Genomic DNA, 24,633 nt, shown 5'->3' on the forward strand with positions numbered 1-24,633 from the left:
GGTGGTGGAGGATGGCAGCAGTCTCCAGTAAGTGTCAAGAGAAAAGACACCGTTTTAATTTTCCACAGTAGGCCCATCACTGCATCTCTCAATCGCAGGTAGGCCCCATTGGGATGCTGAAGTGCCTGAAACTGCCCAAGGATGCCACATGCTGATGCTAGTCCTGATTTCACTCTGCAAGGGTAGCTAACCTGGTGCCTTCCAGATGTTTGTGTTGGACTCCAGATCCCAACACTCATAGCCGGCAACGGTTAAGTATGATGGGACATGTAGCTCAGCAACATCTAGAGGGCACCACACTGGTCACCCTTGTTCTGTGGAACCCTGGAAGTATGAATCTTCCCCAACAAAGTGTGGCTGCAGGGGACAATTGTAAGATTTCTAGAGCTCAAAGAATCGAGGCTTTAGACCCCTGCATTAGTTCTCCACTGAATACTTTTGGCTGCAAAGTTTGGGCCACTGGGGAGGGGAGCTGAATCTCCAGGATTAGTTCCAGGTTTCTGGGGGAACAGGATTTTAGTGGGCTCCTTTTTCCCTTGCCTTCCTCTCAAACCACACTCCCCATCCCTCTTGGCCTTTAAAGCAAAACTAATCTTGACAATATGGCAATCTTTTTCTCTCAGAGAAAAACAACACAACATTTTTAACTTTTGAACTGATGAGTGCCATTTTGTCATCAGTGAATGGCCACACTGCTCCCACACATCTAAAATTAATCCTTGGGTCTTTCCAATATAAAGTGTATACACTGCTGCATGCAGATTAAAATATTCCACTGGACCAGTCCTCAACAACTTGGTGGCCTCCAGGTGTTTCGGACTACTCCTTCCAACAGCCTTAGGGACCAGTGGAATATTTTCTTCTGGAGGGAAAATCGCCAATCGTGTTGCTTCTTATTATACTTCTCCCATCAAGTGGCACTTTTATTTCCTGTCTCAGGAAACAAAGATGTCATCTGCTGGGCGGAACTGTAACAACGTGAGCAATCTAACCATCAGGGCTTGTGAACACCAAAAATATACCATAGTCTTTGGGCACAACGATGAAATACAGGCACACTTGTCCACTGGTGTAGTTCTGAGGATAGTTTGGAGACAGGACAACACCATCTGATCCTGTGTACTGACCGCCACATGGTGCTGGAATGGGCGAAAAACAACAACAGCAACAATCAATTTGTCTGTCTGTCCTGCAGCACATGCTTTTCTCTTTCCTCCTCCCTTTGTTTTTAAAAATGTCAGACAATGCATTCTTTTAATACAATGCCCAGCAAGCAGTAGGAACCCTGTAGGAACCTCATTGAGGAAATAGAGGAATCCACCCTAAGCAGAACTTGTGCCTGATACATATTTCATTACAAACTCTGTGCCATCAACTGGAAGGTATATCACCATGATGTAGGGTCTGTTTGATCTCAAAAGCTGTTGTAAGCAGCATCTTGAACTATGTGGGTTGTTGAGAAGTGGAGTGGGGTACGCATGGGTGGTAACTGCTTGAACTGCTCTGCTATGATTTTGGATGCATAACCATCTGTACCTGTGCAACAGCAATGCTCACATGATGCAATTTGAAGCTGCCTTGGGCAGCTTGGGAGAATTTTTCCTTATATATAATTATTCCTTATATATCTAGTAGGTCTGTGCGAGAGCTCCTCCTGCAAGTTTCAAAGATATCAGAAGCCCGTACCACAGTAACTTGGAGCAGGGCTTTCACAGCATGGCTGCCCACTCTGTGAAACTGCACTCCTGTAGAGATACAACAGGCACCCAGTATTTGCACTTTTTGGAAACTAACAAGTACGTTTTTTGTTCTGACAGCCCTTCCCAACTGCATGAATGGGTCTCTGCCATAAGTGTCTATTTTGTATCTATTGTTTTATTTAAAATATACCAGCTATCTAAACCCGTTTTCAAGCTGTTTTTATAGCACGTTGCCTTGAGACACATGTGCAGAAGGTGATAACTAACTAAACAGAAAGAAGTCCACTTCCACTCTACCCTGCTCACCTGTACAAGTAGGTCTTGGTTTGTTCCACACAGGCTTTCCATCTCCTCCCATAATGCAGGTCAAGGTAGACACCCCATCAATCACGTAGCCACTGCCACAGTAGTAGGTGATCGTGGATCCAAGTTTCAACTCGCTACCAGCCCGGGTGCCATTCTTAATCGAACCAGGATCGAAGCAAGATTCTCTGGGGTTTTCTGAAACAATAAATTGCCAGGATGTTACCTGTTTACTGCTAGCGACTACCCCTGCTTTGTCTTTCTGAATAAAACAAAGTGCCAAAGGATCCTCTCAGGAAATAATGCAGGATGGTTTATGGAAATCATATTCTGGAGCACCTATTGACTACCTATGGAACAGGGATTCAGCAGGCTTCAGCCTTTGAATCCCTGTTGAAAACTTTTTCTATTCCACCAGGCTTATGCAGGCAATACACACTGCTATACACACTTAATGAGAAACATGCCCTATGGAATTCCATCAGGCTTTCCATCTGAAGAGACATCCATAGGATTGAAATATGTCTCAATTTATATATAAATAATTCAGGGGGGAAAATAAATCCAGAAAAAGTGTGCTCCTTTTCTCTATTCTCCCCTCATCTCCTCCTGATTTTCGTATGCATGAAATATAATTAGGGGCTTTGATTAATCCATAGCTTTTGTCTTTTGAAAATTGCTCATTAAAAGCCAAGGGCTTTTTATTGTATTTTATTTTAATTGTGAACAGCGTGGCCCTGGAACAATAAGAAAATGTGCCCTGAAATTAGATTGTCATGGTTCTTTAAAAACACACACACAAAAACTCCACCACTTCCCCCCCATACCTCACCTATTCTCCTTCAAAAGAGCTAAGATCTTATGTCCTCATTAGGTGTAAAAGTTGGGTACTGTATTGTCACCTCATCTTACTTGCCACTTGCTTCTGCTGCCTTAGCTAAGCTCATTCTACTTACTTACAGCCTCAACTGAGTTTCCAATAACTACAAACAGAAACCATATTCCCCAAATAGGAAACCTCTAAGGCAGTGTTTCCTTAAAACCATTTGACCTTCTAAATTTGTTGAGCTCAGCCCTCACAGGCTGGCAGCAACCACCTGTTCCAAGGTGGATGTGAAGAGATCCATGCATATTCATTGAACCTGTTGCATGCAAGGTGCTCTGGATCTGAGTAGCAACCACTGGCATTAGACAAGAAAGTGAGAACCCGGATATATCAGATGGCTCAGGAATGTAGGGAACTGCCTTGTGCCAAGTCAGACAATCCATCCAGTTTAGTATTGACAACACTGGCTGGCAGTGGCTTTTCAGGGTTTCAAATAGGAGTCTATCTCTTAGAATAGAATCATAGAATCATAGAGTTGGAAGAGACCACAAGGGTCATCGAGTCCAACCCCCTGCCAAGCAGGAAACACCATCAGAGCACTCCTGACATATGGTTGTCAAGCCTCTGCTTAAAGACCTCCAAAGAAGGAGACTCCACCACACTCCTTGGCAGCAAATTCCACTGTCGAACAGCTCTTACTGTCAGGAAGTTCTTCCTAATGTTTAGGTGGAATCTTCTTTCTTGTAGTTTGTATCCATTGCTCCGTGTCCGCTTCTCTGGAGCAGCAGAAAACAACCTTTCTCCCTCCTCTATGTGACATCCTTTTATATATTTGAACATGGCTATCATATCACCCCTTAACCTCCTCTTCTCCAGGCTAAACATGCCCAGCTCCCTTAGCCGATCCTCATAAGGCATTGTTTCCAGGCCTTTGACCATTTTGGTTGCCCTCCTCTGTACACGTTCTAGTTTGTCAGTGTCCTTCTTGAACTGTGGTGCCCAGAACTGGACACAGTACTCCAGGTGAGGTCTGACCAGAGCAGAATACAGTGGCACTATTACTTCCCTTGATCTAGATGCTATACTCCTATTGATGCAGCCCAGAATTGCATTGGCTTTTTTAGCTGCCGCGTCACACTGTTGGCTCATGTTAAGTTTGTGGTCAACCAAGACTCCTAGATCCTTTTCACATGTACTGCTCTCAAGCCAGGTGTCACCCATCTTGTATTTGTGCCTCTCATTTTTTTTGCCCAAGTGCAATACTTTACATTTCTCCCTGTTAAAATTCATCTTGTTTGTTTTGGCCCAGTTCTCTAATCTGTCAAGGTCGTTTTGAAGTGTGATCCTGTCCTCTGGGGTGTTAGCCACCCCTCCCAGTTTGGTGTCATCTGCAAATTTGATCAGGATGCCCTTGAGTCCATCATCCAAGTCGTTGATAAAGATGTTGAATAAGACCGGGCCCAAGACAGAACCCTGTGGCACCCCACTAGTCACTCTTCTCCAGGATGAAGAGGAACCATTGATGAGCACCCTTTGGGTCCGGTCAGTCAGCCAGTTACAAATCCACTGAGTGGTAGCATAGTCAAGACCGCATTTTACCAGCTTCTTTACAAGAATATCATGGGGCACCTTGTCAAATGCCTTGCTGAAATCAAGGTAGACTACATCCACTGCGTTCCCTTCATCTACCAGGCTTGTAATTCTGTCAAAAAATGAGATCAGGTTAGTCTGACATGACTTATTTTTCAGAAATCCATGCTGACTATTGGTGATCACAGCATTCCTTTCTAGGTGCTCACAGATTGTTTGCTTAATGATCTGCTCCAGAATCTTCCCTGGTATTGATGTTAGACTGACTGGGCGGTAATTATTTGGGTCCTCTCTTTTCCCCTTTTTGAAAATAGGGACAACATTTGCCCTCCTCCAGTCTGCCGGGACTTCGCCTGTTCTCCAGGAATTCTCAAAGATGACTGCCAGTGGTTCTGAGATCACATCTGCCAGTTCTTTTAATACTCTTGGATGCAGTTCATCTGGCCCTGGAGACTTGAATACATCTAAACTAGCCAAGTATTCTTGTACTATCTCCTTAGTTATTCTGGGCTGTGTTTCCTCTGCTGAATCATTTCCTCCAAATTCTTCAGGTCGGGCATTGTTTTCTTTATCGGAGAAGACTGAGGCAAAGAAGGCATTGAGGAGTTCAGCCCTTTCTGTGTCCCCTGTTTGCATTTCACCATCTTCTCCTCTGAGTGACCCCACTGTTTCTTTGTTCTTCCTTTTGCTACGAACATACCCATAGAAGCCTTTTTTGTTGCTTTTAACCTCTCTAGCAAGCCTGAGTTCATTCTGTGCTTTAGCTTTTCTGACTTTGTGTCTACACGTGCTGGCTATTTGTTTGAATTCCTCTTTGGTGGTTTCCCCCCTTTTCCATTTTTTGTACACATCCTTTTTTAATCTTAACTCAGTTAAAAGTTCTTTAGATAGCCACCCTGGCTTCTTTAGGCACCTTCCATGTTTCCGTCTCATTGGTATTGCCTGAAGTTGTGCTTTTACTATCTCCCTCTTAACAAACTCCCAGCCATCATGAACTCATGAACTAAAGAAGATAAGAGAGCCCCATGGCATCAACCAAAAGACGCATCTAGTCCAGTATCCTATTTTCACAGCAGCTGACCAGATCCATATGGGATGTCTGCAAGCAGCTTTTCACATGCATGATTTCCAGCAACAAGTATTCAGAAGCATCCTGCCTCTGGAGGTAGAACATAGCCACTGAGCTACAAAGCTTGCCAGAATATTGTGGCAAATCAGAACATCTCATACCACCATTCAAAGGCTTCACAGGTTTCTAAACTGCTTTAGGCTACAATTCAGGATGGTTTGGGCCTATTAAGTCCTATATGGTTTGGGGCCAAGATATCTGAAGAAGCACAGCTTCCTGTTTATTCACTGAGACAGGGTTCAGCACCCAAGCCATGATGATGGCATCAGGTGGAGCTGCTGTATGACATGAATGAGAAAGGCATCGCTCGGATAAAGCCTGTGACCAGGAGCAGCTCCATCTCCTTGGGACTGGAAGGGCAGAAGGCAGGGAGTCCAGCAGAAGGTGGAGCCAGAGAGCCAATGAGCGGCAAAAACAACTAAGTCTTGTTTTGTCGCCATCCACATCCCTGCTGAGTTCTACTAGAGGAAACACTGACAAGGAGGAGGAGGAGGAAGCTGACAGCTAGAGCCATCCTTTGGAAAAAAAGCAGAGACATCACCTTGCCAACAAAGGTCCATATAGTTAAAGCTATGGTTTTCCCAGTAGTGATGTATGGAAGTGAGAGCTGGACCATAAAGAAGTCTGATTGCCGAAGAATTGATGCTTTTGAATTATGGTGCTGGAGGAGACTCTTGAGAGTCCCATGGACTGCAAGAAGATCAAACCTATCCATTCTTAAGGAAATCAGCCCTGAGTGTTCACTGGAAGGATGGATCCTGAAGCTGAGGCTCCAATACTTTGGCCACCTCATGAGAAGAGAAGACTCCCTGGAAAAGACCCTGATGTTGGGAAAGATGGTGGGCCCAAGGAGAAGGGGATGACAGAGGATGAGATGGTTGGACAGTATTCTCAAAGCTACCAGCATGAGTTTGACCAAACTGTGGGAAGCAGTGGAAAACAGAAGTGCCTGGCGTGCTCTGGTCATGGGGTCACGAAGAGTCGGACACGACTAAATGACTAAACAACAACAACAACAAATGTTGCAATTTAACAGGCTGAAAGGAAAATACCATGCTGTTGCATAAGAAGAACAAAGGAACGTGTATTGTCTTTGCTGGCCACACAGACAGGCTCAGTGGATTAACATCCAAAAGGACTTAGCACCCTCCCAATGAAGGGGGATTCCTAATATACTTTCCCCTATACATATGCATGGAGTGCCTTCCAATCGTTTGGGATAACACCCTACTATGATTCCATATAAGGACTCTGGTCAATTGCATATTAATTAAGCAAGCAAGCAAAGGACTCTCTGAGCACCTTCATGCAGCACATGGGCCTCTTCTGTATTGTGCATACACTTTGGTATGTGGTAACAAGATAAGGAGTAAGGCGGATCCTGGTACCTTGAGGACAGAATGTTTCTTGATAAAGGTAACGGGACCCCTGGCCGTTAGGTCCAGTTGCAGATGACTCTGGGGTTGCAGCGCTCATCTTGCTTTATTGTCCAAGGGAGCCAGCATACAGCTTCCGGATCATGTGGCCAGCATGACTAAGCCACTACTGGCGAACCAGAGCAGCGCACAGAAACGCAGTTTACCTTCCCGCCGGAACGGTACCTATTTATCTACTTGCACTTTGACGTGCTTTCGAACTGCTAGGTTGGCAGGAGCTGGGACCGAGCAACGGGAGCTCACCCCATCACGAGGATTCGAACCTCTGACCTTCTGATCAGCAAGCCCTAGGTTCTGTGGTTTAGACCACAGCACCACCCACGTCCCTAATGTTTCCTGATACAATGGGGCAACTCTTTGGTGCAAGACTAGCAGCAGGTCTCTAATTGCCACAGTAAGAAAAAAGGTGGCGAGTGGAGAATAGCTGAGGGAAGACTGTAGCTGGTGGGATAGCACCCCATTTGCCCCAATGGAGCAGCCTCCTCTGACAGAGAGTGAGAGAGAGCAAGAGAGAGAGAGAGAGAGATTGCCTTGATGACGATAGGCAGCGAAAGCCTCCCTGCAGACAACTCCAGCCCCAAGCCACAAAGTAAAAATAAAAATGTTGCCTTTCTTGTCTGAAGTGTTGACTTCTAAGGGATATTATTATCAGGCCCTTTCTCCACGCTAAAGAAACTCTCACCCCTACAGGCTTCCTGCCACCATTCAGTGCCTCTATTTCTCGCTCCCCCCCTCCCCACTTGTTATTCTGAAGAGCCGTGGTGCCTTTCATGTAAGGAGCTGAAGCAGCTACCGCTTGACACTCTGCCTCCCACTCAGCTGTCAGGCATCTTAGGTCTTCCTCTTGATCTCTGCCTCTGCTCTCCCTTTGAGAAAAAAATGAAATGAAACCATACTGCACAATGTTGTGCTTTGTTGCTGGAAAAAGAGGTGGGGAGGGGGATATTCCTTGACCAACTGTCCTTCCCCCCCCCAAGCTTTTTCATGGAGATGTCTTCTCTCTTCACTTTCATTCCTTCTTGAGCTTGGAGATGGAGGAGAATGTCAATTGATCTGCACTTTGAAGCAAACTGACCTAATTTGCAAACTCCTGGACCAATACGCAAATCAGACAGTAATTATCCTTCAGGATTTTGCACTTCTCTGAATGCTGAGATACAGTTTGTGGCTCAAAAGTGTTTATAATATGTTGGGAAATGTGCACACTGAGATAAAATACATGTTTAATTGAGCATTTTGTGATAAAAAACTTATCTAAGTACTATGTATATATGAATTACACATTAAAAAGAATCACAAAAAAGAACAGCAAACCCCCTCATATCTTAGGAACAATGGAAGCTGCCTTATTCTGAGTCAGGTCATTGGTCCATCCTCTCATTTTCTTTTTTCCTTTTATTCAATCTTTATCATTTTTTAAAAATATACATTTATACAACATTTATACAACACTCTCTGCTTTTGTTTGTAACAAAAAAGCAAATGATGGCAACTGAAGCAAAGATACTTTGTATACCTCACAATACGCATGACACTACAATTTATGAAAAAATAAATAAATACATAGATAAATAAATGAAAATAAAGAAGAAGAAAAAGTAGTTGAGGTTTTAAAAAAGACTTCCAAACATTTTCATTGGATGTTATCTGTTAAATACACTTTTACAGCATACTTACTTATTTCTTCTATTTTTTATCATATTTCTATGTAAATTGTCAATTACCTTTACAGTGGTACCTTGGGTTAAGTACTTAATTCGTTCCGGAGGTCCGTACTTAACCTGAAACTGTTCTTATCCTGAAGCACCACTTTAGCTAATGGGGCCTCCTACTGCCGCCGCACCGCTGGAGCACAATTTCTGTTCTCATCCTGAAGCAAAGTTCTTAATCTGAAGCAATATTTCTGAGTTAACGGAGTCTGTAACCTGAAGCATATGTAACCTGAAGCGTATGTAACCCGAGGTACCACTGTATATACTACAAGGCTCAGTCTAGGTCTGCAGGCGATTACCCTTTATACCATGGTTCTTTAAATATTCTCCATTCCTAGTGGACTTTTTGTTTTGTTTGGCCTCTGACTCTTCCCGTCACCTTTGCTATCATTTTCATCTACAATCAGGGGCAGCAGTTCTCCTGGATTTCAGTTCAAAACATTTCCCATCCCTACTTGGGGATGCTGAGGATTGAACTTGGGAGCCGCCACATGCAAGCAGATGCTCTACCACTGAGCTATGGCTCTGCCTCTCACAACCCTCAATTTTAGCTCCTGCAGTCTTTAATTTCCCCTCACTGGATGGAATGAAGTGACATCGCTCCATTACATCCAAAAATCCAGAGTTGAGTCCCTAAAGTGACTGGAATCTTGTGTGCCTCCTTCCAGCAACTCCTGCAGCCAAGCTGGTGCTAATTGTATTGCTTTCCTTTCTTTTGGACCACATCAGTGAGGCCAAGAAGAGGAGGATCTTGTTGGCTGGGCAGCCCAGGACTTCCATACACACCACCCAGGTTTGTGCCTGGGAGAGGTTACTTCAGTGCTGCAAAAGCGGCAGAAACAATGCGAGAGCCAGCAGTTATGAGTTATAATCTCTACCTGATTGGCATATGGTACGTGTGCTATGGGTTGCCTTTGTTGGTGGGAGAGATTGCCGTGGTCAGCCTGGACAGAGGAAGCTCTACAGCAGCCTTTCTCAACTTGTGGGTCCCCAGATGTTGTTGAACTACAACTCCCATCACCCCTAACTAGCAAGGCCAGAGCTCAGGGATGATGGGAGTTGTAGTCCAACAACATCTGGGGACCCACAGGTTGAGAGCCGCTGCTCTACAGAGACTCATAAACCATTTTGCACAAGCACGCAGGGAGTTCAGCCTCACCATCAGCTTTACGAAGACCAACATCCTGGGTCAGGACATCACCAGCACTCCTAGCATCAGCACTAATGGCCACACACTTGTTCTCATTTTGAAGGAGCTTCAACCTTGTAATCATTTTGGGTGCCTTTTTCAAAAACTAGTGCTAAGTGAATGCCTAAAAGGAGCAACAGCTAAACAGGTTTAATTGGCTGGATGTAAATAACTGATAATTGAGCTTTTTTATTTTTTTAACCCCCCCCCAAAAAAAAAATGTTATTGCTAGGTCTGGAGATGGGGAGGGGGCAGGCAGTGTATTTTAAAAACATGGCTTACTAACCTGGGGCTTGCTGACAGATTAGTTTATCCTGAGATGAACAGCCCCCAAACTCACATAAGGCTCATGTTCAAGAAGTGAAAGAGAGGCTGACAGCGCGTTAAAAGAGAATTGGCAACAGGTGGCATAGATGGGACAGTGGGGTGGGGAGACAGGGGTCACTCTCTTTCACCCTAGAGTAAGTTATGGCGTGAATAATGAGACTTCTGCTGGGTGGAGTTTGATACAGAAACACACAGGGCATATTTAAACTGGCTTAAGTCCAGTGAGTTTAACAGTCATCCTTTCTGCCCCGGTGAAACCTGAGAAGCATAACTAATTTTGGGAGTAAGAAAGAGCTACAGATTCTCTGGAAGCGAAACACCGTCCTCAAGAGGCAATACATCCTGGGGCAGCCCTGGGGACTGTCTGAGCTTGGTTGGACAATGCCCCATTTGTCCTAATGGAGCAGTCTCTAATGCAACTGGGGTCTTCTTAAATTCCTTCTTGGTTTTCAGTCTTGTCAGCATGCAACAACTCATTTCGCTATTAGAGAGAGTGATGGGGCTCAGGTGAGACTTGAAATCAGGACTCCCAAGATTACAGTTCATTCTCTCAACAGCCGCACCGCATTAATTCTCAAATGGAACTAACTTCACCACAGAGAGGTCTGACTCTGGAGCAAAGTTTCATGTTAATTTTTCCCTTTGAACAAGCCAGAGTTGAAGGGGAGAGAGAGACAGGGCAGAGCATCCAAATTCCTTTTTAAGAATGACATCCCTGCATTCGGCATTAAGTCAAGAGAGGTTACCCCCACCCCCACCCTTTCCTTCCAGAGAGAACTAACTACCCACGTGAATAAATCTTTAATCCTGCTGCAATACACAGAGAGGTGCACCTGGTTAACCCCCCAGTGCTCTCCAAGTACTCTGGAGGCTGAAAGCTGAGAGGAAGTTGCAAAGGGCACGCTCTGCTCTTTGAAGGGTTGCAAATGCGGGATGGGATTAGTCAAATGCAGAGAAGAAATGGAAGGGGAAAGAAGATGGAATATATTACACCTGTACAATCCCACTTCGTTCCCTCTGCAGATGTTCCTCACCAGGCATCCACTTAGGAGATTATGCTTTTGTTTAAAAAAATAAATTGCTCCCTTGTCCCCTTTGAAAATGTTAGACGGTGTGATTCTCAGCTAAATGGCGGCAGGTTTATACATGGAAATCAGCAGTGTTTAATATTTCCTTTAAAACAAAAACTGCTCATGGAGCTGCAATCATTCCTGGTTTTGAAATTCTGATGGCTTTCCTTCTAAATGTGCACCACACTGCCTTTACCTGAGACTAGAAGCTCATTCCATGTCATTTCCATGTAGTGTCGGGAAGACAGGCTTGCCTGAAACCCTGGGCAGCCACTGCCAAACAGTATAGACAAAACTGAGCTGGCTGGACCAATGGATTAGCTCAGCTTCCTATGCCCCACTGCTTTCTGTTGCTTCTCTCAACCATGACGCAAGCTCCCATTCTTCTTTTACTCTCTCCCACACGCCTGTCTCTCTAACCCCCTGCCCCCCCCCATGCGATGCTCATGACAAGCCTTTGCTGCCACAATGGTAATATAACATAGATGTCTGCTGAATTAAATGCGACTAGGGACTGGTAGCAAAAGATAGGGCAGGATAAAAAAATGGTAGAGATAATAACAACGTAACTATCTCCTAGAATTTGACACACACCTGTGTAATAGATTACAAATCCCATGTTGCTGACGGAGGCGTCACTCCGGAAGGCCAGGAAGAGGTTATTGCTGCTGCTCTCAATCCTCTCTGGTAGCTGAGTGTCGTAGAAACTGCCAATAAGAGGGCTAAGCGAGCTGGGACCATCATAGATGTGCAAAAAATCGTATCCTGGTTCCAAATTGAATCTGATGAAGAAAGTAAGAGGGGGGAAAACACATACCCATCAGTGTTAGATTTATTACCATTTCCACCACTGCCACCAAGTATATTTTTCAGTTAGTTGCCCCTCTATTAAAATGACACTAGAATTAAGTGATAAACTAAAACAGAGTTGGGAAATATTTTTGTCTGAGCGCAACCTTCTGCGGGGGGTTGCATGTGATACTTACCTTTGTACAGAAGGCTAGATTTCAGTCATGCAGAAGCCAGAGAATTCTACACAACCCACCCCCACCCCATATATCTCTCCATCATTTATTCAGGCAAGGAAATGGGACAATCAAAGTCCAGCGTCACATTCCAGCCAGGCAAAGTACTCATGGAGGGCACAAAGCAGGGCCAGGACAGGGTGTAGCTCAGAGTCCTGAGAAGCAAAGAGAAGGGGCTGCATTTGGCCCCTTTACCCACCATGCAAAACAGAAAATAATGACAGGTTTTAGCACAGCAAACCTTTATCATTTTCAGCCAGCAGCCATAAAATAAACATCATAATAAAAATTCAAGCTCAAAATAGGGGAGAAGAAAACAACAGCAACTAAAAATTGAAACTTAATTTCAGTTTTGCTCAAAATAGCATCAAATCCAAATATACCAATGACTGAAACATCACCATGGCAATTAACTACCAAGTCTGAAATAGCTTTTACTTGGATTCTTGAGTGTATAGAGAAACCCCATGGGTCACATAAGAGTTTGCGTCATACAAGAGGTAACTTAACTTTTTTTTAAACAGAGAAATTGGAAGTAGGATAAAATAGCTCTTTGAAATTGGGAGCGTGACTCAAGATAGAAAAAGGGGAACTGCATTAATGTGGAAGGTCTTCCAATGCAGAAGCTCCAGAAATACAAACTCATTGTGCCAATGGAACCCGGTGAGATGTGCTGGCATAGCTTAAAAGTGAATGGTTGTGAAGGTTTCTCAGAGCCTGCGGAATGGAACGGTAGCCGGTAGGAGGTGCTATTACGGTCATGCTAAGATTTACAACACAAGATGGGGAGGGGGGAATTGCCCATCAAATAGAATGTTTTGATTTTTAAAAATGCAGCCTCAGAATGTAAACACCAGCTTCAGAAAGGGCCTGAAGATCTGCTGGAACTGAGATGGAGTCTACAGTCATCGGCCCTCTATGTGGAGGCATACCATGGAGAAGAGGAATAGGATTGTGCCTCCTGAACCACACCCCAATATCATGCAACTGCCCTGCCCTGCTCCTTTGAGCTCCATGTGTTTGGCAAAAGTTTAAAGGGGAGGCAGATGTCCTTGCAAAGGCTCCTCCACACAATATGGAACTCTGATTTGTGCAAGGCTCCAAATCATGCCGTGGAGACTCCCTAGGTAGAGCCACCTCACCTTTCAGACTTTCGTCCCCCAATGCACCAAAGTGAAGGCGACATGGAAGGTTGGAGATGAGGTCAGTGGCAAAGCCCTTCATCCCCTGCTTCATTATAGTGTTGGCCCTTCATGTGGCCACTTACATGGAAAGGGCTCTCACATTAAAACAACACTATACTGATACACAGTAAAAGCAGCATGGAGGAAAAATACAAAGCATGCTTCCATGAGATTCATTTGGCAGAACGACAGGATACTGATTTAATAAACAATTACACACACATACACACACACATACATACACACATATATACATATATATTTCCAATTTCATATATCTATGAAATATATGAAATGTATTATCCACTGGTTCAGAATACTTGTAGGAAAAATATGAGTTGTCACTTGCCAGCAAAAAGGCAGCAGAAAAAGCTTCCTGGTGGATCTGTAAAGTGCTACTACTGAAAAGCAGGATCTACACTGTGCCTCCCATCCCATTGTTCTCCCTTCAGCAAATGAGGTGGTGAGGAGAGACGGGGAGCAAAACAGCATCTTTAGGGCCTTAACAAATAGGGATAATACAAGCTGGGGTTTCAACTTGGGCTAATGTGTTTATCACGCTGGTAACACACTCCACGCTGGTTAACAAATACTCCAAGAAAAAGCAAAGCATATCTGTGTAACAACTTTCACAACCCTTTGGTTATTTCCCACCACCATTCCCAAGTTTGCAGCAGCTGAAACTGAACTCAAAAGTTAGGCTGGGAAATGTTTCTGCCCAGAAAGATTTATCACTGTTGACAAAAATCTGCACCGTGACAATGAGGAATGTTCCCACCCAAAAAGATTTATCATTGTTGACAAAATCTTCACCCTGCCAAAAGCAGAATTAAAATCTGACCAATGTTACAAAAGCTCTTTTTCTGATCTCAGAGCATTGTCAGTAAGGAGGTATTCTAACAGCTGAAGTTTCGGCAAATGCCTGCAGCCATTTTGGATGGTGTCTAAAAAGCATCTTATATGATCAAAGGCGTTCAGTTTTCAGTGTGGGTGTTGCAGAGGACACCCATCTTTGATTTATTTCAATGTTCTATCTACAAGAAAGTAGGAACAACCCCAAGCTTCATTCCAATTTCCCTCCTTGCTCAAATTTGCAAAAGATAGTAACAGAAAAAAATGCATCTATCTAAGTGGGGAGAAGTCAGTGACAGAGAATATCATACTTTTAGCTAAGGGGCCAATGCAGAAATGCAGATGTCCAATTGTTGTAAGGAGGACTGCTGATGTTAATGACACCCCCTTCCCCTTTTGCAATAAATGTGAAGTGTGTTATGGAAGTCATTCCTTTCAAAATTTATTTTGGAATTGGTTCATGCGCAGTTTTCAACCTGTGTCTTTCCCTCCCTACACAGGTAAGAGCACATAGATTAAAACCACCACACAAAACAGATTCCTGATGTGAGCACATGATCACATCAAGATTCCTTTACATCTGATGTGTTCCTCAATCTGCATATGCACTCATGCACACCTGAAAAAGAAAAGGAAATATGCACACTGAAAAAATATGTCAAACTGAACTTGCACTATGGTCGGAACCAAGTCTGGAAATTGAATACAGAATCATGTAAGATCATTAAAGCACTGGTGATGCCCCAGGCACTTCAGAGTCCTAAAACTCTGCCTCCAGGAGAAAAGAGAAAATACATGGTGATTAACACAAAGGGGGGTGCTCCTTTTTTTCATTTTTCCAAATGATTTTTTAATCTTTTTCCATTCCCCCCCAATTTTTCAAATATGTTTGCATTTTTTTAAAAAAAAACAACTTCACATGAAATTCTTATTTCCACGTGTATTTCTCCTAATATATGTGGATTTTTTGTACTTAGTTTTGCCAAGTGTCTGCATATTTGCAAACCATTTCCCTCTCCTGTAATGCATTTTTGTAAATTGTTTTCTTCTAATATTAAGATTTTGTGAGTGCTTTCTCCTCATATACACAAGAGAGCTGCTGCATCACGCAGTTTGGTGAAGCGTGAATTTCAAAGCATACCAGCAAACTGAAGAAGGCACCCCACTCCCATCTTTACCTGGTAAGAAAGAGAAACTTGGAGAACTTACGTGTGAAATACCAAGGCAATGACATAATCGGGAGAGACAGTCAGCTTCCAGTCACACTCCTTTCCTGGGGGGTAAGGCTCTGGGTAGTTTGGTGACAAGATCACTCCTGAAGGCCCAGTCAGGATCCCACCACAGGGAGCTATAAGAGAAGGCATACACGAGGCTTATCTTTCAGAGCCTCTTTCTCATGCACACATGCAAGGCATCTGTTTCAGGTACTGGAAAAACTTAGGAGCAGTCTAAGGACCTGAGTAGGGATGCGGGTGGCCCTGTGGTCTAAACCACTGAGCCTCTCGGGCTTGCTGATCAGGAGGTCGGCAGTTCGAATCCCCGCGATGGGGTGAGCTCCTGTTGCTCAGTCTCAGCTCCTGTCAACCTAGCAGTTCGAAAGCACGCCAAAAGTGCAAGTAGATAAATAGGCGGGAAGGTAATCGGTGCTTCCATGCGCTGCTCTGGTTTCGCCAGAAGCGGCTTAGTCATGCTGGCCACATGACCCGGAAAAACTGTCTGTGGAAAAACACCAGCTCCTGCAGCCTGTAAAGCGAGATTTGCGCCGCAACCCCAGAGTCGTTCGCGACTGGACTTAACTGTCAGGGGTCCTTTACCTTTACCTTTTTAAGGACCTGAGTATTACCTAGCAACTTTAGGAGTGGCTTCCTCCTCTACAACCCCTATATCTTCCGAGGTTTGCTGCTAATGACATTTTCCCCTCCAACAACATGCTCCTCTGGATTACTTGAAATAATTTCCAACCAGCCAGGCTCAAAACACAGAAAAAAAGCAGAGCATAGTTGGGGTTTTGTGGGGTGAGATGGTCTCGGCAAGAGGGATTTTCATAGGAATGGTTATGTGGCCCTTCTCCCTGCTTACAGTTCTTTTCCTTATAAGGCAGAGATGGGCCTAGCAGATGTTGACAGACGCCAACTCCCATGATGACATCTGGAGGGTCCAGGGTCTTGAACCCAGCCATAAGGCATTTCCATGCTTTATGGCACACGTTTGCCAAAATAATGTATATTTTCACCTTTCCAAAACTTTCCAAAGCAGTGGTTTATCTGGCTATGATTGGTTGGGTTGGGTATCAAATTATCAAGTTAGTCACTCACAAAGGAATGAAACCCATAAGCTGCCCTCCAGTGAAAACAGAGAAAGAAAGAAAAGAAACAGAAAACTCCTGACCTTCTTTTTAAATTAGTTTTAGAATGAAAGGGTATTAATTAATTTCCCTTGCTTGGGATTATATTTTATAAATACAAATTAAGTACAAGAGGATGACACAGACAGCTAACATTTAATTAGGCCATTAATTGAACATTTATTGCTTCGGTGTACTTGGCATGACAATTTTAATACAGCGTGGACCTGTGTGTGCATGCATTTAACTTTTGGCTGGGGACGGGGAGGCAGGTTTGGTGAAAAAAAGAGGGGTAACACTGCTCTCCGCTCTTTCACTGTTTCAAAAGTCAGTGAATTTTGTTTTCTGGAGAATGCCCCAGAATGATGCCACCTCACAACACAGCATCATACTGGGCCATTCTGGTGAAGAAAATAATAGTAGCTGGCAGTTGACAAAAGCCCTTGTGCTCTTCTTCCCCCTCCCCACAATATTTACTCCCTCCAATCACTGAAAATGCTCCCCTTCCACCAACTACAATCTTCTCTTTGCAACACAAAATCCTGGAAGATGAGAGGGAATTGCAGCTTCATCACTGCCAGAGTTACCGGGTCCTCTTCCTCCCAACTCATTTGACTTGCCAGCTCAAAGGAGAAAGATCTCTGTGAAACTTCTTTTTTTTAAATATAAATAAAAATCATACAAACTGTATTACAAAATTAAATATAAATATAGATTATCCCCCCCCCCCATGAACTGTATTTCAAGATTCAGATTATATTTGTTTAAACCACAATATATTCTACAGGTAGGATTAAGAATATTCTATTTCACACAATAATCTGCTACAATGTCCAATAATAATAATTTATGTATTCATTTATTATTACTACTACTACTACACTAAATTGAAAGATCACTTCACTTGCAGCTCCAGCCCTGCTCCACACTAAGTTCTCATGAAGTGATCCAAGCTGGGCTAAGCACTTCCTTTTCCTGCTGGTTCTACTGAGACTGTCTCTAGCTGCTGTCAACTTTAGAGGGAGCCAAGTTGAAGCCTCTACCTATGCAGGTTGGGGGGTCAGGTTGCCAGAAAAACCTGTTCTCAATTTGCACGCAGCTGATCTTGGCGTCCCCCTGCAGGGCGTAACCAGGATCACACTGGAAAATGATGGAGTCTCCTGCTTCCTTGCTGTCGCCACTGCGGCTTCCGTTCTGTGGGACACCTGGGTCATTGCAGGAGGTGGCAGTGGATACTGAAAACAAGAAGGGGAAAAGTGAGTGAACTAAGGCAACAGTGTTTCTCATATATTAACCAGTTCTCAATGATTCCACGGTTCAAACCATGGGTCGAGAACCTCTTGGCTGGAGGGAGGATAGAGAGGTGTGTGCAAGTGTGTGTAGAAAAAAGGCTACTGTTCAAGGGCAAAATTCACATTTGTTGCCCTGTTCTCTTTTGCTTCGGGCCCCATCCAACACTAGCATGCAGCCCTTGATCTGAAAAAGGTTCCCCACCCATGGCTTAAGCCTAGAAAGGCCAAGTCAGGTACTGTGGACTGGAGGTGCTCAAGGCTCCCTGCAGGCAGCAAAGGGAGAAGGGCCATCAAAATAAGAGCACATGTGATTGTCAGGCAGTATTAATCCTCTGGATTGGCCAGGACCAGCATATACCAGGGATACAGGCTTCTATTCTTGCCTAGTCAACAGAGCAGGGGCTTCCAGTAGCCACAGCTTTCCCTGGTTCTGTTTCCAGTCTAGTCCAGATTTGGGGGATCCTGAGCTGGAGAACATGACTCTCATTTCAGCTACCTCCACCCATAGCCTGACATTGTTGAACAGAACATCTCAGACACTGAACGTGTCACTTGTCATTCTAGGGAAGTTCCTAGAGTGCATACCAGTCTTAGCCAATCTGGGGGTATTTATATTGCTGGCCACTTTCCAGACTTGGAAGGATGAGGATGCAAGGTTTTCCTGCATCCTGCTCAATGGAAGAAACATGTGGTGCAAGATGTCCACACTCCTAGTCCAACACTCTAACCTCTCCACCACACTGGCTCCTTTTGTCACCATAGTTAGCCACTAGGCTACATCAGCATTCCTACACTTCAGAAGTTCTGCAGAAGTTTGCCTCCTGCTGGTTGAGGACAACAACAGTGCCAGGCCATCTATGCTACATGGTCCCCTTTGGTGTTCCCATTCCACAACACTGCCTGAAACTTCTTGCCTGTGTGCAGACAGCCCTTCCTCCCAGCCTAGATGTTCTGTTTTTGGTTTCTCAGTGGCAATGAAGTACACTCTGCACATGCTTAGATGTGCTGTCACTGTTTCAGTGTAGGGCATAAAGCCTGGCACTGACAGCAGGCTTTGGTGACTCTGCACATCCTCACGTCAAACTCTGGTGTGCACGTGTGCGTGTGAGCTTGCACAGGGACGCATGCTCAAGCACACAATATCACTCGTTTCACAGATGACATCTGCCTCTGCAGCTGGGAAAAAGCTGCAGGGGATGACAAGTTCAAGTGTGCTCCGTGGAGTTCAGCCTGATGTACATTTGCACTCATTCATGTTTACTTAATAAGCCTGGGCATCTGCTAATCCTACATGGCATTTTGTTACAGTCTTATGTCAACCATATGCTCTCAAATAAACTGTACTGCAAAAAGATGCTCCTACTAAGTGATGGAGAGGAATTTTGCCGCCAGCTTTCAGAGGTAGTCATGAGCCTGACCTTTTTATGGAAGGAACTTGGGAAATCTGATGTTATGTTAAGTGAAAACTCACTCTTGTTCTTTCCAGTGCCCAAGGCTTTAAAAACAGACAGAATACCTCTTAATTGGAGGGGGTGCTGAAAGCAGCAAGCAGCCCCTTGAAAAGAGGGACTCCAAACTATGCTTATTAAAAATAAAACAAAGCAATGGCTTTGTTTGGGGGAACACTGAGGGTCCCCAGGTGCTTCTCAGGGGTTACTCAAATAAGATCATTCAACGCCTAATACAAGACTGCTGATGATTTGCTGCAATGTGGAGGAAAAGTGCTGAGGGTTTAGAAAGCATTTATGACACACTTTGGCTGATCCTGGGGCCCAAGAGGCATAGCTGGGGATCCATGCACCCTTGGGTGTGCACCAAATAAACTTCTCAGAGTCCTCTCCTGTGCAAATGTGTTTCTGCTTGCTTGGTTTGTAACACACTGTCTCAGGGTGGAATTTTCATTGTGAAAATGAGCTTTCAAAGGTCATGAAATGTTCTCCACTATCTTAGAGGTTTCTTATTTTTTCATACCTGTTTGCAAATAACATCACAGCACAGTATATCCAGATTTAGCTTCCTGGTGACATGACTGAGGGCAACTGAGGCCCTTGTGTTGACCTCACTTCAAATGGATGGATGGGAAGAAGGGAACACATTCCCTTTGCTGAGGCAACTAGGGCAACATCCCCTATCTTGCCATGCTGCTCAAGAGGTGCACATGGGCAGTTAAAGGACCAGTGTCTTTCAATGCTGATGTTTGATTCTTTGTGTTCATGGGTTTTTTGCGGGGGGGGCACTCCTCAGGGCATTCCTGATGCTCTGATGGGTCCAAGGTCCATTCATTAGTGTGCATTGACAAAGGGATTATGAGGAAGGAGTGTAGAGCATGGTACCAATTCAAGAAGGGCTGCTAGTGCTCAAGATTCTGCACCTGGTCTAAAGCCCAGGTGAGAAAAGGATGAGAAAAGGCATTTCCATCTGATTCTTGCCCTCCTCTCAAATGATTAGTACTGTTTATCAGACCTACCTGAAAACTGAATGGCAAAGCCCTGCTTGCTGGTGAAAAAGTCTGTGTTGAACTGGAGGACCACAGAGTTGAAGGTGCTGTGGACGTCACTGGGCAGAGTGGAACCGCTGACTTCCTTCAGGAGAATCCCTTTCTCCACAGGCCCGTCCCAGATCTTCAGAACATCATGGAACTCCTCTGTGTGGAAAACCATGAAATGGAGGCTGCCATGCAAGGTGAGAGGTAGAGGAGAGAACAGATACAATAAGGCTATATCTGCACTATAGACTTGTTGTAAGTTTCAAAACTGTAACTACCTTGGCTCCCCCCAGAGAGCCCTGGGAACTCTAAGGAGATAGGAAAAGTCTGCTGAGTCAGGCCATTGGACCATTCAGTCCAGTATTCTGCTCTCACAGTGGTCAACTCTAGCCTGATCAGAATGTCCCAAAAACTTTGTTACATATCTCCTCCCACTCCCTTCACTGCACAGTTGTCCTCAGGATTCCTGGGTTGTGGGGAAGGAATCGGCATTAAACAAGTCAGTAGGGTGGAAAAATAATATGAGATTGCTGGTTAAAAGGAACACGGAGAGGAGCACAGTTCACGGTGACAGGAAATTGGGTATTTGCTACGAAGAGAGAGGGATAACTGGACAGTCACAAAAAGATTCAATTCAAGATAAGCTCATTACAGAAAGCAGAAAAGAACAGGGAGAAAAGGAGTTGCCTTTTCCAAATGTCTCTGCGCACTTCAAGCCAAGTTTAACAACCACTTCTGTTTTCTTTATTATTGGCGTTCTTTTCCACCCTGTTAAGCGGCGGCCGCAGCGCTACGGCGCTTTCAATATTTTAATTCCATCTTCGAGATAATGGGTACTGTGGCAATGCATTATATATGTCAGACAACTGCATGGTTATTAATTGACTGCTTTTTCAGGCGGCCCAAACCTCTCTGACTTTTTATTGAATATGCTTGTTAAATCTGTATTTTCGCCAACGTTTGTACTTGAGATGCAATAAAACGTTGAGGAAAAGCAGTGAGGGAAGATGTGAGGCTTTGAAGAAGGTCCCATCACTTAACTATTGCTTAACTATTGTTTGGCACTGCTCTGAAACGTCTTAAAAGACAAGAACCCCATCCTTCCTCCCGCTGAGGGAACTTACAGGGGACTCACAGCTCGCTCACAGTGACTGAATCTGTTTATCCCTCAGTATGTATCTATTCTCTCTTTCTCATACACACTTGTCCCATTTAATACAGGGATGGAGAACCTGCAGCCCTCCAGATGTTGTTGGACTCCATCAGCCCCAGCCAGTATCACGGATGGTATGGGATGATGAGAACTGTAGTCCAACAACTTCTCCATCCCACAGGTTCCCTAGCAAAATCTCTAAGAGGCTCACAAAAATTATGACCATAAAATCCCAAGCAAAAAGTAAATACCTACTATCCAAATGCAATATGAAAATCGAATCAGCAAAGATATTGAGCAGTGAGTTCAGAAAACCAAGTCCTAGGGAAAGCCTGACAAAATAAGTAAGTTTTCAGTAGCTGTTTAAAGCCTGCCACAGTGAGCACCTTCTGGTTTGCATAGGGAAGAGACGTTCTAAGGGGTCAGTGTCACTACAGAGAAGACCTACTTTCGCGATGCCACAATAGGAGAATCTGCCAGCCATGATTTGCACACGGGGCCTCCTTTGACATATATCAACCGTCCTGTCATGGTTCATTCTAAGCACTCTGATTCAGATGGACCCTCCTCATGCACACATATCTATGGGCAAGGCAAGAGATCCAGGGACTGAAAATGATAGGCTGATTGCTTTGATTAACGTAGGTGTAAAATACTAACAGTGATTTTGGCTAATAGCAATGTTATAGTAGTATATTGGGATCAAGGAATTTTTTTTTCAGCATAGACAGGGGGCTGATGGTTTACATCACCAAAAGGGTGCACAGAGCTGCTTAACCCCATTTGAAAGCCCTGCTGCCCTTTTGCTGAAGCCCTCCCTGCTCCTTCCCTTTTCTGGTCCCAAGGAGGGACCTCATGGCAAAGCAGCACCATGGAGAGCTCCCAATAGGGTAACTACACTTGTGGAGGGCTGGATGTGAAGTCTTTTGAACTTCTGCCTCCAGTTCCACCCCTTATGTTGGAGGACTGTAAACTCTAAAAGGGCCATCCCTCTGGCCTGAAAACAAGCACTTCTCCACATGCCCCCACATCTGGTGCACTCTGGGTGCTGTTGGTCTAGCAAAGTGATGTGAGAGGCCCTCAGTTCCTCGAGTCCAGGGAAAGGCGCCTGTGATGGTTTGGGCTCTATGGGCCCTTCCACTGTGGCACCCTAGTTTAGTGTCATGACACACATACCCTGCCCCCACCAGCTAGGTTCTAATATTAGAAGTAAGTGTAGACTGGGAAAAAGTTGAGTGGAAAGGGTGAAACTGCAGAGGAAATTATGGGAGGGCAGACAAGGAAGGATTTAGCATTCTTTGCTCAAACCTCTGTTTGGTATTTTGAATTCCTGTTTGGTGCACTCAAAGACTTCCTTTTACCAGTAGCGTAAGGTTACCAGACGTCCCTGTTTCCCAGTGACAGTTTCCAGATTTACAAATCAATCCCCATACAAAATCCATTGAAGTTGAAAAGTGTCCCCGGGTTCATTGAAAAAAATCTGGTAACCTTACAGTACCACCTAGGCCAGAATCACAATTTAGAGTAAGTTCAGCCTCTGGGCTGCAGACACTGCAGTTGGGAACATAGATCTTTCCAGAAGTAATCCTTGCTATAAACTCTGCAGAATATATAAAACTGATTGGTGCCTGGATGGAAGGACTCTTTTCAGAGTAGATCTACTGAAATTAATGAACATGACTTAGGTCTATTAATTTCAGTGGGTCCTCTCTGAATAAAACTTAATTGCATGCCACCCACCATGACAACCAGTTTTTTTTTTTGTTTTTTTTTTTTTGCAGGGTTGGGAATCTGGTACCTTTTTCTTTTCTTTTCCCGGTCTCTATTACAGCAACAGGCACAAAGATGAAACTACTGTAACCTCAAAAGAATCAATAGGTATGGCATTAACTCTCTCCCTCTATGATTAAAGCTAGCCCACCCGCCACTGATTAATCAACTAGATTTTTAAGAAACAAAATAGTTGATTAATTTACTGATTATGAAGCTTGAGGTCCTATTTTTTAACCTTCTGTCTATGCAAAATAGTAAACATTGCAAAATAAATTATGCAAAGTAAGAGAAATCATGCAAATATGGTCAATTTGCATAATTCACACACATTGCACAACCCAGCTACTCTTGCCAGAGATTTTGGGTTATTTTGGCACAGGCTTTTTCATCTATTTATTTATGTTTAATTGCAGAGCACAAACAGGTCTACACAGGGGCACCTGTTCCCTGCATATAGCATGATGTGATTTAGATCACCAGGGGACACGGGAAGGGGAGTTGAGTGGGTTGCCCCATCTCACATCGTGAGCCCGTTTTAGAGAAGTGTGAATCTAGTCTATTCCAGCTCTATAATTAATAAAAGCCATGTTGCTGAATCAGGCTAAAGATCCATCTAGTCCAGCATCCTAATCTCACAGTGGCCAACCAGATGCCCATGGGAAGCCTACAAGCAGGACCTGAATGTAGCACCATTCTCTCCCTGCTTATAAACCCCAGCAACTGGTATTGGGAGGCATGGCACCTCCAACAGAGTAGTTAGAACACAGCCATTGTGGCTGGTAGCCACTGATTGTCTCCTTCTCCCCCATGTATACTTCTAATCCTCTTTTAAAGCCACCCAAGTTGGTGGTCATCAGTGCCTTTTATGGGAGCAGAATTTGGTGCAAAGAAGTGTTTTTCTTCCATAAACTCACCCTATTGTGCAACCAGCTTCTGCTTCAATAGTCCAGATACAGTTGAGGTTGTGGTCATAGGGCGTTGGGTAGCCTGGAGACAGGATCCTTCCCGAAGGCTCATCTTTGATACTGCCCCCACACTCCGCTGAAAAATAGCAACACTGGGGTTCCATTGCTGCTCTGCATTTGCTTAGTAGTCTTTGGCAACTCCCCCCCCCCCCACATAACCCTTTGAGTTCAAGAGGCAAGGGATCATAGTAACTGCATACAGTACATAGACAAAAATACAAGGGAGGTGATAATAGAGATCAGGGGCACCAATTATAGGGGAAAAGGGGCTTCACCCC

The 24,633-nt window shown here is 44.3% G+C and overlaps 1 protein-coding gene across 11 annotated transcripts in view; it reads right to left on the minus strand.

Moving 5' to 3' along the window:
* CSMD2 (CUB and Sushi multiple domains 2) overlaps positions 1–24,633 on the minus strand; it is a 481,761-nt gene that overhangs the window by 88,330 nt on the left and 368,798 nt on the right. For all 11 annotated transcript variants that reach the window (XM_083453238.1, XM_083453235.1, XM_083453239.1 and 8 more), the window contains 7 exons: positions 24,305–24,431; positions 20,447–20,649; positions 17,731–17,922; positions 15,553–15,691; positions 11,877–12,064; positions 2,007–2,201; positions 1,023–1,139 (listed from right to left, as the gene is read on the minus strand). In XM_083453238.1, coding sequence (XP_083309364.1) covers positions 1,023–1,139; positions 2,007–2,201; positions 11,877–12,064; positions 15,553–15,691; positions 17,731–17,922; positions 20,447–20,649; positions 24,305–24,431 — 1,161 coding nt within the window. The remainder of the gene's footprint in view (positions 1–1,022; positions 1,140–2,006; positions 2,202–11,876; positions 12,065–15,552; positions 15,692–17,730; positions 17,923–20,446; positions 20,650–24,304; positions 24,432–24,633) is intronic.

This window comes from Podarcis tiliguerta (genome assembly GCF_965153285.1).
Source record: "Podarcis tiliguerta genome assembly, chromosome: 8".
NCBI classification, from domain to species: domain Eukaryota; kingdom Metazoa; phylum Chordata; class Lepidosauria; order Squamata; family Lacertidae; genus Podarcis; species Podarcis tiliguerta.